The 16,338-nt window shown below is 43.2% G+C and overlaps 1 protein-coding gene across 11 annotated transcripts in view; it reads right to left on the bottom strand.

Moving 5' to 3' along the window:
• Positions 1-16,338, bottom strand: part of ERMP1 (endoplasmic reticulum metallopeptidase 1) — a 133,954-nt gene that overhangs the window by 47,943 nt on the left and 69,673 nt on the right. For all 11 annotated transcript variants that reach the window (XM_068235482.1, XM_068235522.1, XM_068235567.1 and 8 more), the window contains exons 9-11: positions 14,079-14,253; positions 6,525-6,715; positions 568-720 (exon numbers count right to left, since the gene is read on the bottom strand). In XM_068235482.1, the coding sequence (XP_068091583.1) occupies positions 568-720; positions 6,525-6,715; positions 14,079-14,253 (519 nt within the window). The remainder of the gene's footprint in view (positions 1-567; positions 721-6,524; positions 6,716-14,078; positions 14,254-16,338) is intronic.

Below are 16,338 nucleotides of genomic sequence, written 5' to 3'. Positions count from 1 at the left end.
ACCACGCTGGCCGCCTCGCGTCATCACGGCGCATGCATGATTAAACTGCTCATGCGCCATACTGCCACGCCAGCCGCCGTGATGACGACTGACGTCACCTTTCAGGAAGAAGGAGCCAGACACTCGGGCCCAGTGTCACCGGGAGCCATTTCTGAGCGAAGGCCTGGGAGAAGAGCCAGAGGAATGCCAAGGGACCACCCGACTTACGGTGGGCTAGAGAAAGCCCCAGGTAAGTTCAGATTTTGATTCTATTTACAGCTCGGAGTCCTTTTAAGGCCTAAAAGAAAAATATACTGCACTTTTAAGAAAGTTTCTTTTGACATTTAGGATACTTAAACCCTGTAACGGCTGCTTGTGACAGGAAAGGTGAATTTGCCCTGGAATATTTGATATACAGTACTGTATATTTTACCAAAGGTTCAATTTAAGATAGCCACAGATATCATACAGTGAAGCATCTCTCCATATTACCCTACTATATTTGCCACTTTGGCAACAAAGTCATCCAGGGGGTGGGGGATCAATTATAGAGTCCTTGGCTTTGTATACAATATAGAGTTCAGTTACCTGAAGGAAGATTCTCTTTGGCCTGGGATTGTCCATTTTGCCACTGTAAGGAAAAAACAGGCCACTGCACACAAGGACGAAAGTCGTACCAGAAATAAGTGCCAACCACAGCATTACATTTTTTGTGCTTTTGATAAGGTAAATAAACTTGACCTAAATGAAAAAAGGAAAGTGTTATGAGATAAATACAGTATTGTATTAATAGGTCTAGTAAAGAAACTCTACATGGTACACAGGGCTGTGGAGTCGGAAGATTTTTTACAAACTCCACAGCCCTGGTAAGTACTAGACTAAGGAGTCTGAGTCGAGGAGTCGGAGCAATTTTTGGCACCTGGAGTCGGTGGTTTCATAAAATGTGGAGTACATAGCCCTGAAAGTACACACTGTTTAGGGTCAATCGCATAAAGGACCAAAATATCAAGTCAGGGGCCAAATTGTTTATTAAGATTTAACATTTATTGAACAGTCTAAAACTAAGTGACGTAACTATAGTAAACATGGGGGCCCGTTCCTCCCCCTTCTTCAGGGTAGCACAGTGGAGCAGTTTAAAGGAAATCTTAAGTTACACACCCACAAGAAAAAGAAAATGATTTTAAACTTACCTGGGGCTTCTTGCAGCCTCCTGGAGTCATCTGGTGCCCACGACGTCGGTCCGAGTCCCTCTGGGACAAGCATTGGCGACCCCCGCAATCCTGGCCGACCACGAACCTCCTCACCATGCTCTATGCAGAGCCCTCCTGCCATGGGAGGCACAATCGGTGTGTGTGCGGATGGGGGCCACACATGCCCAGTAGCCACCGACTGGAGGTGACCATCCAGCCTTGCAGGGGTTGGCGACACTTGCCAGAGGGAGTCGGACCGACGTTGTGGGCACAGGATGACTCCAGGGGGCTGCAAAAAGCCCTAGGCAAGTTAAGTCTCCCTCTAATATTTACCTGCTCCAGTGCTGGGTTTCCTCTGTTCTTTCCAGCAGCCGCACACTATATGGTGCATGCATCTCATTTGAATGCATGTGATCGGGAGCTAAGGGGGTATGGAAGCACAGTGCATTAACCTGCTGGGAAGAACAGAAAAGACCTGCTGCATCGCTGGAGCAGGTAAGTATTACACTACTTCTCTACACTACTTCCATGTTTAATCAAAAATAAGCCCTATCTTGACAATAAGGCCAAGATGCAATTTCGAGCATGCTCAAAATATAAGCCCTACCCAGAAAATAAGCCCTAGCAGCAGTTAAATGTAAAGTAAATTTAAGCCATGTATACATGTAACCCCCTAATTTGCGTGCAGGGCACTGGATTGTCAAGTCCGGTACGGAGGGGGAAGGTATTGGCTCAAACTGTCACTGGTGTGCTCCTTTTGGGCAGGAAGACAGTGGTGCTGTCATTCTTTTACTGCTTACAATGAAACACATTTCAATCTCTATAGTGCCACATTCAGCCCACGGCATTGAGTTTGACACTTGTGGACAAGGGACATGTCACAAAAAAAAACTAAAAAAAAAAAAAAGGGACAACATAAAGCATCTTATTTAAAGGCATCACAATATTAAATGTTCCTTCCTTCAGTTAATGACTTGTGTAAAAGACTGGTTACTAAAAATCATGTGACTGAACATCTAGATTACAGGTCCTTCTAAAAAAATTAGCATATTGTGATAAAGTTCATTATTTTCTGTAATGTACTGATAAACAGACTTTCATATATTTTAGATTCATTACACACAACTCAAGTAGTTCAAGCCTTTTATTGTTTTAATATTGATGATTTTGGCATACAGCTCATGAAAACCCAAAATTCCTATCTCAAAAAATTAGCATATTTCATCCGACCAATAAAAGAAAAGTGTTTTTAAAACAAAAAAAAAGTCAACCTTCAAATAATGATGTTCAGTTATGCACTCAATACTTGGTCGGGAATCCTTTTGCAGAAATGACTGCTTCAATGCAGTGTGGCATGGAGGCAATCAGCCTGTGGCACTGCTCAGGTGTTATGGAGGCCCAGGATGCTTCGATAGCGGCCTTAAAGAGACTCCGTAACAAAAATTGCATCCTGTTTTTTATCATCCTACAAGTTCCAAAAGCTATTCTAATGTGTTCTGGCTTACTGCAGCACGTTCTACTATCACCATCTCTGTAATAAATCAACTTATCTCTCTCTTGTCAGACTTGTCAGCCTGTGTCTGGAAGGTTGCCAAGTTCTTCAGTGTTGTGGTTCTGTGATGCATCTCCCCCCTCCAGGCCCCTCTCTGCACACTGCCTTTGTATTTTTTAGATTAGGGCAGCTTCTCTCTTCTCTCTTATCTTTTACAAGCTGGATAAATCCTCCTCCGAGCTGGCTAGGCTTTCACATACTGAGGAATTACATACAGGCAGAGCTGTCTGCACTCTGCAGGAATAAACAGCCTGACACTTCAGTGGAAGATAGCTGCAGGGGGAAAGAAACACACAAATGATCTCTTGAGATTCAAAAGGAAGGGTGTATACAGCCTGCTTGTGTATGAATGTATTTTCTATGTGTGGACATACTGTACATCAACCTACTTCCTGTTTTGGTGGCCATTTTGTTTGTTTATAAACAAACTTTTTAAAACTGTTTTTAACCACTTTTAATGCAGCGAGGAGCGGCGAAATTGTGACAGAGGGTAATAGGAGATGTCCCCTAACGCACTGGTATGTTTACTTTTGTGCGATTTTAACAATACAGATTCTCTTTAAGCTCATCCAAAGTGTTGGGTGTTGCGTCTCTCAACTTTCTCTTCACAATATCCCACAGATTCTCTATGGGGTTCAGGTCAGTAGAGTTGGCAGGCCAATTGAGCACAGTAATACCATGGTCAGTAAACCATTTACCAGTGGTTTTGGCACTGTGAGCAGGTGCCAGGCCGTGCTGAAAAATGAAATCATCTCCATAAAGCTTTTCAGCAGATGGAAGCATGAAGTGCTCCACAATCTCCTGATAGCTAGCTGCATTGACCCTGCCCTTGATAAAACACAGTGGACCAACACCAGCAGCTGACATGGCACCCCATTCCATCACTGACTGTGGGTACTTGACACTGGACTTCAGGCATTTTGACATTTCCCTCTCCCCAGTCTTCCTCCAGACTCTGGCACCTTGATTTCCAAATGACATGCAAAAGTTGCTTTCATCCGAAAAAAGGACTTTGGACCACTGAGCAACAGTCCAGTGCTGCTTCTCTGTAGCCCAGGTCAGGTGCTTCTGCTGCTGTTTCTGGTTCAAAAGAGGCTTGACCTGGGGAATGCGGCACCTGTAGCCCATTTCCTGCACACGCCTGTACACGGTGGCTCTGGATGTTTCTACTCCAGACTCAGTGCACTGCTTCCGCAGGTTCCCCAAGGTCTGGAATCGGTCCTTCTCCACAACCTTCCCCAGGGTCCGGTGACCTCTTCTCGTTGTGCAGCGTTTTCTGCCACACTTATTCCTTCTCACAGACTTCCCACTGAGGTGCCTTGATACAGCACTCTGGGAACAGCCTATTCGATCAGCAATTTCTTTCTGTGTCTTACCCTCTTACTTGAGGGAGTAAATGATGGCCTTCTGGACAGCAGTCAGGTCGGCAGTCTTACCCATGATTGCGGTTTTGAGTAATGAACCAGGCTGGGAGTTTTTAAAAGCCTCAGGAATCTTTTGCAGGTGTTTAGAGTTAACTCGTTGATTCAGATGATTAGGTTAATAGCTCGTTTAGAGAACCTTTTCATGATATGCTAATTTTTTGAGATAGGAATTTTGGGTTTTCATGAGCTGTATGCCAAAATCATCAATATTAAAAACAAAAGGCTTGAACTACTTCAGTTGTGTGTAATGAATCTAAAATATATGAAGCAACTGTAAGGTTGCGAAACGCGTTGACTGTGCAAGTATAAATAAATGATTATACTTTTTTTTTATATATCGACCGAGGAGTCTTCCTAAGAGGTAAGAAACTACTTCTCTTACCATTTGCTATTATTACCCATCTAAGATACACATAACTCCTAAGGGCGCCTCCAATAGTGTCTCTTGCTTGAATTTCACCCTACCTTGTAGGGTACTCGCCTCTACAGTTGTAGGGCCGGGTTTTTTTCTGGAGCTGCGACCAACAAGGTTGAGTGGAGACGGTACCTCTCCACATGCACAGTGTAGTGGTTGCCGTCAAAAGCAACCCACGTTTGTGAGTATACTACAATTCACTTAATTGTAGACCAATTGGTTGTACGATAATACATGATAGGGGCTCCCGGTGTTTTTTGTCTCTACTAGCTTGAATACTACAAAGTGTAATTTACCCATATAAGAGGCTGTTACAATAATGGACGGTATTAAATGTAACAGTGCATTATGTTAAATAATGTGTCCAATATTCTCCTAGAAAACATGTGAAAACTGTTGAATGACTAAGTATTTCAATGACTGGTAATATTGTAACAGTTATTTACAGATGTGGACAAATATATTGGTACCCTAACCGTTCAAAGAAATAGTACTTCGTACTTCCTGAAAAATAATTGTAATACGAAAATAAATAATCCCTGTGTGCACTTCCATTCTGTAGATAGGTCATCAAGTAAAGCAGGGTACCGTATTTTATGGACCATGAGATGCACCTAGGTTTAGAGGACAAAATATTTATATACCAAACCTGGTGCGTCCATGGTCCAGGAGGCGTCTTGTGGATCTTCTGCCCCCAATCATTGTATATGTTAAACATGGTGCGCCCATAGTTCAGGGGCATCTTGTGGATCTTCTACCCCAAATTATTATGTCCTCCTTGTACCTTTTGTGTCCACTTTGTGTCCTCCCCACCCCGTCTTCGTGCCAGTGTTTTCCTCTGTGCCTCTCTCCGTGCCTCTGTGTTGTCCTCCTGTCCTCCCTAAGCAAAGTGTAGTGTACTGGAACAGAATCAGCAGGCTAACTTGCTCCAGGAGCCTGCAGTGAACAGGGACTAGGCATGGCTGGAATACCGATTTCCAAGTCTCTGATGGGCTTACCGCAGCGGTAATAGAAATCGGCATGTGCGTTATTCAGATTTTGCGCTCTGCGCCTGGCTCCCTCTAGTGCTGGTTGTGTGTAATGACTCGATCAGCAGAAGCTAGCACAAGAAAGAAGCCGTGAGAGAGGTGAAGTCTCTGATCGCCACAGCCTCCTGTAACAGGTGAAAGACATACTGCCACTTCCAATGCCAACATGCTGCAGATCATAGTACAGGAAGTACTATGCCCCCCAACATCGCAGGGGGTTGGTGATTCGTGTTGGCGGGGGTCCGTAAGTCGGGGACTCCCTGTATTCAGTCCATGTTTGGGGAAGAAAAAGGAGCATCTTATAGTTCGAAAAAAATACAGATATTTTTAAATGACCTGAACACATGTCTGTACCCTAAAACATACATGTCAAACTCCGGCCCACGGGCCAAATTTGGCCCTCATATCCATCAAGGGGTTTCCCCACTTTGCATTATGTTTGGCCCACCAGGGAATCTATATTGGAGGCGAAGCCCTCGAATACAAAGTAAGCCAAATGGGGGAGGGGCTGAAAGCACTAAACATTTGGGAACTGTATATGGGGGGGGGGGGGGGGGGGGAGAAGACACTAAGCACTAGGGAACTATATTGGGGGGCTCTAGACACCACGGAACCATATATAGGGGTTGGAGGAGGGCCATTAGGTATCAGGGAACTTTATAAGGGAGGAAGGTGGTAAGTAGACATTGAGGTTGGCCCGGTACTTAGTCCCAGTGTCTTTAATTAGTATCACAGCTGTCTCTAATGTGTTTACCGCTAACAAGCAAACGTCAACATTTCAAAGACAATTAGGAAAAAATGGTGCTCATATCATTAAGAGTAGAAGTAGGAGTATAATGGGTTGGAATAAAAATCCATACTGCTACTTCAAAAGACTAAAATGCATACACAATTTTGTTATAGAATAAATTATATTCCAGGAGTTTAAGTACTTACAAAATAGGATAACAGAACAACTGTGGAAGCTGCGATCAGACATGCCATCACCACATCTGGTGGAATTTCAGTTCCACTGCGTCCCAATATTGGGGTAAACATCTCAAACACTGCCCATACATGAAACATAGTGTGCAGGTAAGGAAAAAATAATCCTAGAAGATACACTGTCATGTATTTATAAGTTGGGCCTGTAAACAATAAGAAACAAAATATTACTTATAAGAAAAAGGTTTGTGGTCTATTCAGAAACTACTTTGTCTGGTATAGATGATCTGTTCTTATGGTATATATAAAAGTAATGACATAAAAACAGAATACTTACCCTATACATTTGCGATGAGGCTCATTTGTGAATAAGACACGTGCCTGTGCACACACACACTTTTGGCCTAAAAAATAGCCAAATACAGTGACTTGCCAATAGGCTGACCTCCCAATATACTACCCTAGCCCCACATGCAGAGCATGCATTGGAAGTTTGCCGGAAAGCATAGCTACCTCTCCTCGTTCCAGCTTGAGTCCTCGCATCTCCCCTGCAGCTTTATAACTCGCTTCTAGGGATCCAGAGTCACGTGACCATAGTGAAGTCCCACAGAAAGTTATGAAGCTTCCTGGGAGATGCAAGGACTCAAGCTGAAGCGAGGGGAGGTAGCTTCCAATGCATACTCTGCATAGGGGGGCACACATCTATAGAACCTGCAGATATGCAGACTTCCCACAACTTTTAGAACAAAATGTTGATATACAAGGGTCGGCTCAGCTGTGGAATTCCAAATAGCCTGGATCTGTTGCTTGAGACTAATGAATTCCCTTGGATTGTGCTCACTGCAGCTACAGATTGTGCGCTCAGATGATTACTCTCTGGAGTACAGAGTCTACCACAATGTAAATACAGTAATGACAACCCCATCAAGGCTTACAACATATCATTACAACAAACAGTAAGCTGTGAATTGCTATAAAAAAACATTTTACTTCTGCAAGATTCAAATTGAAAGTAATTCAGAAGGCATAAAGAGTTTGGCAATGTACACATAAATGAGGCAGCCTGCAAAAAAATGGGTACCTGAAAATACATTGCCCACAGTAAGGGATCTAAAGCAATGCAGTCATTAATAAAAAGAGAAATACTGCATTAAATGTAAACTGTAGTTTGACTATGGGGGGGGCTCATGTGAGTGCAAAGAGCAGATCACAAGTTCAGTATTTCAAAATTGTCAGAATGTGAGCTGAACAACATTTAAAACTGTCATGATGTACCAGAGACAGTGAAAAATGTATAGGTGAATTTTAACATTTAAATACAAGATACTATATTTTTCGGCATAAAAGATGCTCTTGACTATAAGACTCACCTAGGTGAAGAGGGCAAAAACCAGGGAGAGAAAAAAAATGATATATATACTAAAGCTGGAGCATCCATGGTCTAGGAGCATCTTGCAGATGTTCTCCCCCAATTATTGTGTCCCCCTTATACCTCATTTGTGCCCTACTGTCCCCCTGGTGTCCTCCTCTCCCCGCCCCCTGTGTGTCTTCCTCTGCGCCCCCCCCCCCCCCCCCATATGCAGCGGCAGCATGGCGCATCTCATCTACGGGCCAAAGTAAAAAAGCTCAATTGTCCTCTCTGACTGAGGGCTTGTTCACACTACAAGAGCTTTTCTAAGCGCTTTGTGATTTTAAAAGCTCCTGCTAATGTTATCCTATGTGTGTGTTCACACTAAAGCGATGTGATTTTGTAAAAATCCCCCATAGCATTGCATTAGCAAGAGCTTTTAAAATCTCTAGCGTTTAAAAAGCTCTTGTAGTGTGAACAGGTTTGCACATCAGCATTCAATTCCCTGGGAAACACTTTTTTGGGGGTGAGGGGGAATATACTACAGTAGAATTTTGTTACAGTAAAACTTTGGCTATAGTAAACTCTGTCCCCAGGTCCTAAACATGCAACAAATCCTGATATAGTAAACTACTTGGCCAGGTCCCTAGGAGTTTACTTTAACCACTTGCCGACCGCCTACTTCATATTGGCGGCGGCAAAGTGGCAGCCCCAGGACCACGTAACGCAGATTGGCGTCAGGTCCTGGGGCACTCTCTGGCTGGGGATCGCGCGCTGGGATGCGCGCGCATCCACCGGCAATAGGCTCCGCCCACCCGCGACGTCAACCCGCCGGCCAATCAGAAGCGCCGGCGGGTTGTTAACCCGACGATCCCCGGATAGGAAGCGTATAATACTCTTTGTAATGTTTACAAAGTGTATTATACAGGCTGCCTCCTGCCCTGGTGGTCCCAGTGTCCGAGGGACCACCAGGGCAGGCTGCAGCCACCCTAGTCTGCACCCAAACACACTGATCTGCCCCCCCCTGCCCCCTGATCGCCCACAGTACCCCTCAGACCCCCCCCCCCCTGCCCACCCCCCAGACCACCATTTGCACACAATCACCCCCCTAATCACCCATCAATCACTCCCTGTCACTATCTGTCAACGCTATTTTTTTTTTTTAGTCCCTAAACTGCACCCTGCTCCCTCCTGATCACCCCCCCACCCCTCAGATTCTCCCCAGACCCCCCCAGACCCTCCCCCCCCCCCTGTGTACTGTATGCATCTATCCCCCCTGATCACCTGTCAATCACCCATCAATCACCCGTCAATCACCCGTCAATCACCCCCTGTCACTGCCACCCATCAATCAGCCCCTAACCTGCCCCTTGCGGGCAATCTGATCACCCACCCACACCAATAGATCGCCCGCAGATCCGACATCAGATCACCTCCCAAGCGCAGTGTTTACATCTATTCTCTCCTCTAAACACCCACTAATTACCCATCAATCACCCCCTATCACCACCTGTCACTGTTACCCATCAGATTAGACCCTAATCTGCCCCTTGCGGGCACCCAATCACCCGCCCACACGCTCAGATTGCCCTCAGACCCCCCCCTTATCAATTCGCCAGTGCAATATTTACATCTGTTATTCCCTGTAATAACCCACTGATCACCTGTCAATCACCCATCAATCACCCCCTGTCACTGCCACCCATCAATCACCCCCTGTCACTGCCACCCATCAATCAGCCCCTAACCTGCCCCTTGCGGGCAATCTGATCACCCACCCACACCAATAGATCGCCCGCAGATCCGACATCAGATCACCTCCCAAGTGCAGTGTTTACATCTCTTCTCTCCTCTAAACACCCACTAATTACCCATCAATCACCCCCTATCACCACCTGTCACTGTTACCCATCAGATTAGACCCTAATCTGCCCCTTGCGGGCACCCAATCACCCGCCCACACCTCAGAACGCCCTCAGACCCCAGCCCTGATCACCTCGCTAGTGCATTGCTTGCATCTATTTCCCCCCTCTAATCACACCTTGAGACACCCATAAATCACCTCCTGTCACCCCCTAGCACACCTACCCATCAGATCAGGCCCTAATTTGCCCCGTGTGGGCTCCTGATCACTCGGCCAAACCCTCAGATCCCCCTCAGACCCCCTTCCGATCACCTCCCCAGTGCATTGATTGCATCTATTTTCCCCTCTAACCGCCCCCTGAGACACCCATCAATCACCTCCTGTCACCCCCCTAGCACTCCTATCCATCAGATCAGGCCCAATACATCCTGTCATCTAAGAGGCCACCCTGCTTATGACCGTTTCCACAAAATTTGCCCCCTCATAGACCACCTGTCATCAAAATTTGCAGATGCTTATACCCCTGAACAGTCATTTTGAGAAATTTGGTTTCCAGACTACTCACAGTTTTGGGCCCGTAAAATGCCAGGGCAGTATAGGAACCCCACAAGTGACCCCATTTTAGAAAGAAGACACCCCAAGGTATTCTGTTAGGTGTATGATGAGTTCATAGAAGATTTTATTTTTTGTCAAAAGTTAGCGGAAATTGGATTTTTAGTGTTTTTTTCACAAAGTGTCATTTTTCACTAACTTGTGACAAAAAATAGAATCTTCTATGAACTCACCATACCCCTAACGGAATACCTTGGGGTGTCGTCTTTCTAAAATGGGGTCACTTGTGGGGTTCCTATACTGCCCTGGCATTTTACGGGCCCTAAACCGTGGGGAGTAGTCTAGAAAACAAATGCCTCAAAATGACCTGTGAATAGGACGTTGGGCCCCTTAGCGCACCTAGGCTGCAAAAAAGTGTCACACATGTAGTATCGCCATACTCAGGAGAAGTAGTATAATGTGTTTTGTGGTGTATTTTTACACATACCCATGCTGGGTGGGAGAAATCTCTCTGTAAATGGACAATTGTGTGTAAAAAAAATAAAAAATGTGTCATTTACAGAGATATTTCTCCCACCCAGCATGGTTATATGTAAAAATACACCAAAAAAACACATTATACTACTTCTTCTGAGTACGGCGATACCACATGTGTGACACTTTTTTGCAGCCTAACTGTGCTAAGGGGCCCAAAGTCCAATGAGTACCTTTAGGATTTCACAGGTCATTTTGAGACATTTGGGTTCAAGACTACTCCTCACGGTTTAGGGCCCCTAAAATGCCAGGGCAGTATTGGAACCCCACAAATGACCCCATTCTAGAAAGAAGACACCCCAAGGTATTCCGTTAGGAGTATGGTGAGTTCATAGAAGATTTTATTTTTTGTCACAAGTTAGCGGAAATTGATATGTATTTTTTTTTTTCCACAAAGTGTCATTTTCCGCTAACTTGTGACAAAAAAAAAATCTTCTATGAACTCACCATACCCCTAACGGAATACCTTGGGGTGTCTTCTTTCTAAAATGGGGTCACTTGTGGGGTTCCTATACTGCCCTGGCATTTTAGGGGCCCTAAACCGTGAGGAGTAGTCTAGAATCCAAATGCCTCAAAATGACCTGTGAATAGGACGTTAGGCCCCTTAGCGCACCTAGGTTGCAAAAAAGTGTCACACATGTGGTATCGCCGTACTCAGAAGAAGTAGTATAATGTGTTTTGAGGTGTATTTTTATACATACCCATGCTGGGTGGGAGAAATCTCTCTGTAAATGGACAATTGTGTGTAAAAAAAAAATCAAATAATTGTCATTTACAGAGATATTTCTCCCACCTAGCATCTGTATGTGTAAAAATACACCCCAAAACACATTATACTACTTCTCCTGAGTACGGCGGTACCACATGTGTGGCACTTTTTTGCACCCTAAGTGCGCTAAGGGGCCCAAAGTCCAATGAGTACCTTTAGGATTTCACAGGTCATTTTGCGACATTTGGTTTCAAGACTACTCCTCACGGTTTAGGGCCCCTAAAATGCCAGGGCAGTATAGGAACCCCACAAATGACCCCATTTTAGAAAGAAGACACCCCAAGGTATTCCGTTAGGAGTATGGTGAGTTCATAGAAGATTTTATTTTTGTCACAAGTTAGCAGAAAATGACACTTTGTGAAAAAAAACAATTCAAATCAATTTCCGCTAACTTGTGACAAAAAAAAAAAAAATCTTCTATGAACTCACCATCCTCCTAATGGAATACCTTGGGGGTGTCTTCTTTCTAAAATGGGGTAATTTGTGGGATTCCTATACTGTCCTGGCATTTTAGGGGCCCTAAACCGTGAGGAGCAGTCTTGAAACGAAATTTCTCAAAATGACCTGTGAAATCCTAAAGGTACTCATTGGACTTTGGGCCCCTTAGCGCAGTTAGGGTGCAAAAAAGTGCCACACATGTGGTATCGCCGTACTCAGGAGAAGTAGTATAATGTGTTTTGGGGTGTATTTTTCCACATACCCATGCTGAGTGGGAGAAATATCTCTATAAAATTGACAATTGTGTGTAAAAAAAATAAAACAATTGTCATTTACGGAGATATTTCTCCCACCCAGCATGGGTATGTGTAAAAATACACCCCAAAACACATTATACTACTTCTCCTGAGTACGGCAATACCACATGTGTGGCACTTTTTTGCAGCCTAACTGCGCTAAGGGGCCCAAAGTCCAATGAGCATCTTTAGGCTTTACAGGGGTGCTTACAATTAGGCACCCCCCAAAATGCCAGGACAGTGAACACACCCCACAAATGACCCCATTTTGGAAAGTAGACACTTCAAGGTATTCAGAGAGTAGCATAGTGAGTCCGTGGCAGATTTCATTTTTTTTTGTCGCAAGTTAGAAGAAATGGAAACTTTTTTTTTTTTTTTTTTGTTACAAAGTGTCATTTTCCGCTAACTTGTGACAAAAAATAAAATCTTCTATGAACTCACCATGCCTCTCACTGAATACTTTGGAAAGCAAATTTTTGTTTTTCTTAACATCTTAGTAAGGGGGCTTTTAGGACCATTGTAGTCCCTTACACACTCCAATGAGTTCTGGGTCACCATGAGCTTGCTGGTTAGTCTGTACCTCTCGGTTTACAAGCCCTACTCCATAGAGCCAAATTAATCCATGCCATGCACTGATGAGGATCAAACAATCCGAAACAGTCTGTATGCATGTTGGATTATTATGGCTCTGTACAATTTAACAAGCTGACACATCATTGCAATCCAGCGGTTCTGGAGGTGTGTTTAGCTTCTAAGGGTACAATGGTTAATTTGCATATATTCAGCAGTGGTGCTCTGGGAGACATCTCGAGCTCACTCCAACCTGAATTATCGCAAATTCTTTCTGTTTTAGGAAAGCAAATTTTTGTTTTTGAATACTTTGGGATGTCTTCTTTCCAAAATGGGGTCATTTGGGGGAGGGATTTGTACTATCCTGGAATTTTAGCCCCTCATGAAACCTGACAGGTGCGCAGAAAAGTCAGAGATGCTTAAAAATGGGAAAATTCACTTTTGGCACCATAGTTTGTAAACGCTATAACTTTTACCCAATCCAATAAATATACACTGAATGGTTTTTTTTTTTATCAAAGACATGTAGCAGAATAACTTTCGCGCTCAAATGTATAGGAAATTTTACTTTATTTGAAAAATGTCAGCACAGAAAGTTAAAAAAGTCATTTTTTTGACAAAATTCATGTCTTTTTTGATGAATATAATAAAAAGTAAAACTCGCAGCAGCAATCAAATAGCACCGAAAGAAAGCTGTATTAGTGACAAGAAAAGGAGGTAAAATTCATTTAGGTGGTAGGTTGTATGACTGAGCAATAAACCGTGAAAGCTGCAGTGGTCCGAATGGGAAAAAAGGCTCTGGTCCTTAAGGGGTTTTATGACTGCAGTCCTTAAGTGGTTAAAGGGATCCTACTGTATAGGATTTCAATATGGAAGCTCTAACAGCAACAAGTTGACAAAGCATGACACTGCCACCTTGAATAAAGAAAACAGGTCTGCTTCTTGTATGTAGCTCTAAGGAGGATCACATGATCAGGCACTGAGAACATTATTATGAGAAGGGACAATAATTTCACTTTCACCTCAGATGTGAGCTGTTGATTTACCATGAAATTACAGAAATTAAAAAAAAAATATCAATCAGCGAAAATACGGGTACATGTTAAGTCTATAAAAGCAACAAAATATATATAGATATTGTTGCATAAATGTTTTTTTTGGTGCAGGGGGTGACGTGTTTATTAATAAAACATACCTTGATTAATGGACTCTTGAGAAAGAAGAAACTTTGTGACTAATGGAATAATCACCCACATGGCAAAAAAGTAAGCTGAGCAAAGACCTTTATTAGTGAGAAGCAACATGGGTATGCCCCATGACAGCAAGGCCACATCGAAGAAAAGGTCTCCAAGGTACTGTTTGCTGATGTTCTAAAGAACAAAAAGAATAAAAACAAACAAACAATTGCCTCATCGATTATGTTTATCTGTGAACAGCACAGAGAACGAAATATTCGGTAACTGACTAGTCCAATATAAAAACAAAAAGGGTAGAAAGTGGTCACCGACTGAAATGCTCGTCTCCCCTGAAGCCTTGGGAGTCCAAGGCCAGCTTTATGACTTAGGCTGGGTTCACAGTGGTCAGTAGTAGAACACACGTGTTATAATGAGTATGAACTGCAATGGAGACTGGACAGACTTTAATACAAAGTCTGCATGCAATAAGTTCGCATAATGCGATCCGTTACAACACTCTAGTGTGAGCTGGCCAATAGAATTGTATGGCCAGTAAAATGACCTGCAGAATTATTCTGCAATGCAACTGACCGAAGTGAACTAGCCGTAAAGGCAGTCTATTTACCAGCACTGTTAGTGAGAAAAGTCAGAGAATCTTAGTGTGATTTGTTTACCTACTGATATAGAGATTGACAGGTGTACATGAATACTCCACAATAAAGAATAACCAGTGCTTGGCTGGAATATAAAATATTACATCTTGCAGTGAAACATATGGCATAACAGAGAACAAAATGGGGGTCAATATTTCGGGCTTAGCAGCCCTTTCTCAGAGAGATGGAACTCCATTCTATCTGTATTGTTTTATACTGCAATAAGAGGAAATAGCCTACATTCTAATTGAGCATTACTCATATTTTTGGTGATATTGACTTAAATGGGTCTCTTCTAACTGGCCGATATGCTACAGGTTACGTTCAACAGAACATTGGTTGTGTAGGTCAGTGATCTGCAAACTTGGCTCTCCAGCTGTTAAAGAACTAAAGTACCACAATGCATTTGCCTTTATGAATCTAGACTGTGGCTGTCAGACTCCTGTAATGCATTGTTGGACTTTTAGTTCCTTAACAGCTGGAGAGCCAAGTTTGCTGATCACTGGTGTAGGTGTTCACACTACACATTTTGTTACATGTAAATTAGACCAGGGTTTTAACAGCTCGTCAGAATGGCAATTTTTTTTTTAATTTAGATACATTTATTAACATAAAAACTCAAGATCAAAATCCCGCACACAAAATGCTATCATACACAAACATGGTACAAAACTTAAAGAGGAACTGTAAGAAGGAATAAAGATTCCTTAAAAAGCAGTATATGACAGTGATTTAAGTATATAGATAAGCAGGAGTGACTAATAAATCTCATAACCCTGTCAGCAAGGTGCTGTAAAAGTGCCATAGGCAGCATGGGAGGATCCCTGTTTACTACTGGCAGGATTAGCAAGTTTTTTTTTTTCTTCATCCTAGCAGTTGAAAACACGCCCACAGTGAAGGTTGTTACACCCTCCTTCCCCAACCTTTTTTTTTTTCCTAACTGACATAATTTGCAGAAGCCCAGGAAGTGTAATATGCACATGTGTAAAGAGAAGCAGACAGGGAATGAGCTGGAGATGCTGAGCATTGTATTGTAATGTAGCTGAATAGCAGAGGCGTTTCAAACCACTGGCATTACAGCATAAGGGCCCTTTTCCACTAGCTGCATATTTGCCAGAAATGCAAAACGCATGCGCTTGCTGATTCTGAAGTGCAGCCTGCTTAAAATAAGAATCTTGGGTGGCCTTTTCCACTGCTGCGTTCCGATTTTTTTTTTAAAATGCGAATGTATGTCTGTGCGATTATGATGCGTTTTGCATTTCAATGTAAAGTATAGGAACGCATAAAAAACCCATAGAAATAGGTTTTGCGTTTTGTATTGTTTTAACCACTAGTATCGATTTTCAAGACAACACTTGCCAATCAGAAAAACAGAAAACGCAAACGCATTAAAACGCACAAAAAAAGCACATCAAAATTGGGAAAACCGCAAATGCATTTGCAGTTGCGTTTTGCAGTGGAAAAGGGCCCTGAAGCACAGAGCTGTCTGGCAGTCCACGAGAAAAAAAAAAAAAGTTTCTTTTCCATGTCTTCAGAGACTGAAAACTAAAGGTAGCCATACATCAGGCGATGATGGGCAGATTCAACCAAGAGACAGATCTCTCTCTAATCGAATCTGATTAGAGAG

Source organism: Hyperolius riggenbachi, chromosome 1 (assembly GCF_040937935.1).
Source record: "Hyperolius riggenbachi isolate aHypRig1 chromosome 1, aHypRig1.pri, whole genome shotgun sequence".
Taxonomy (NCBI): Eukaryota; Metazoa; Chordata; class Amphibia; order Anura; family Hyperoliidae; genus Hyperolius; species Hyperolius riggenbachi.
The sequence above is the reverse complement of the archived record's forward strand: the minus strand, read 5'-3'. Positions and strand labels throughout refer to the sequence as shown.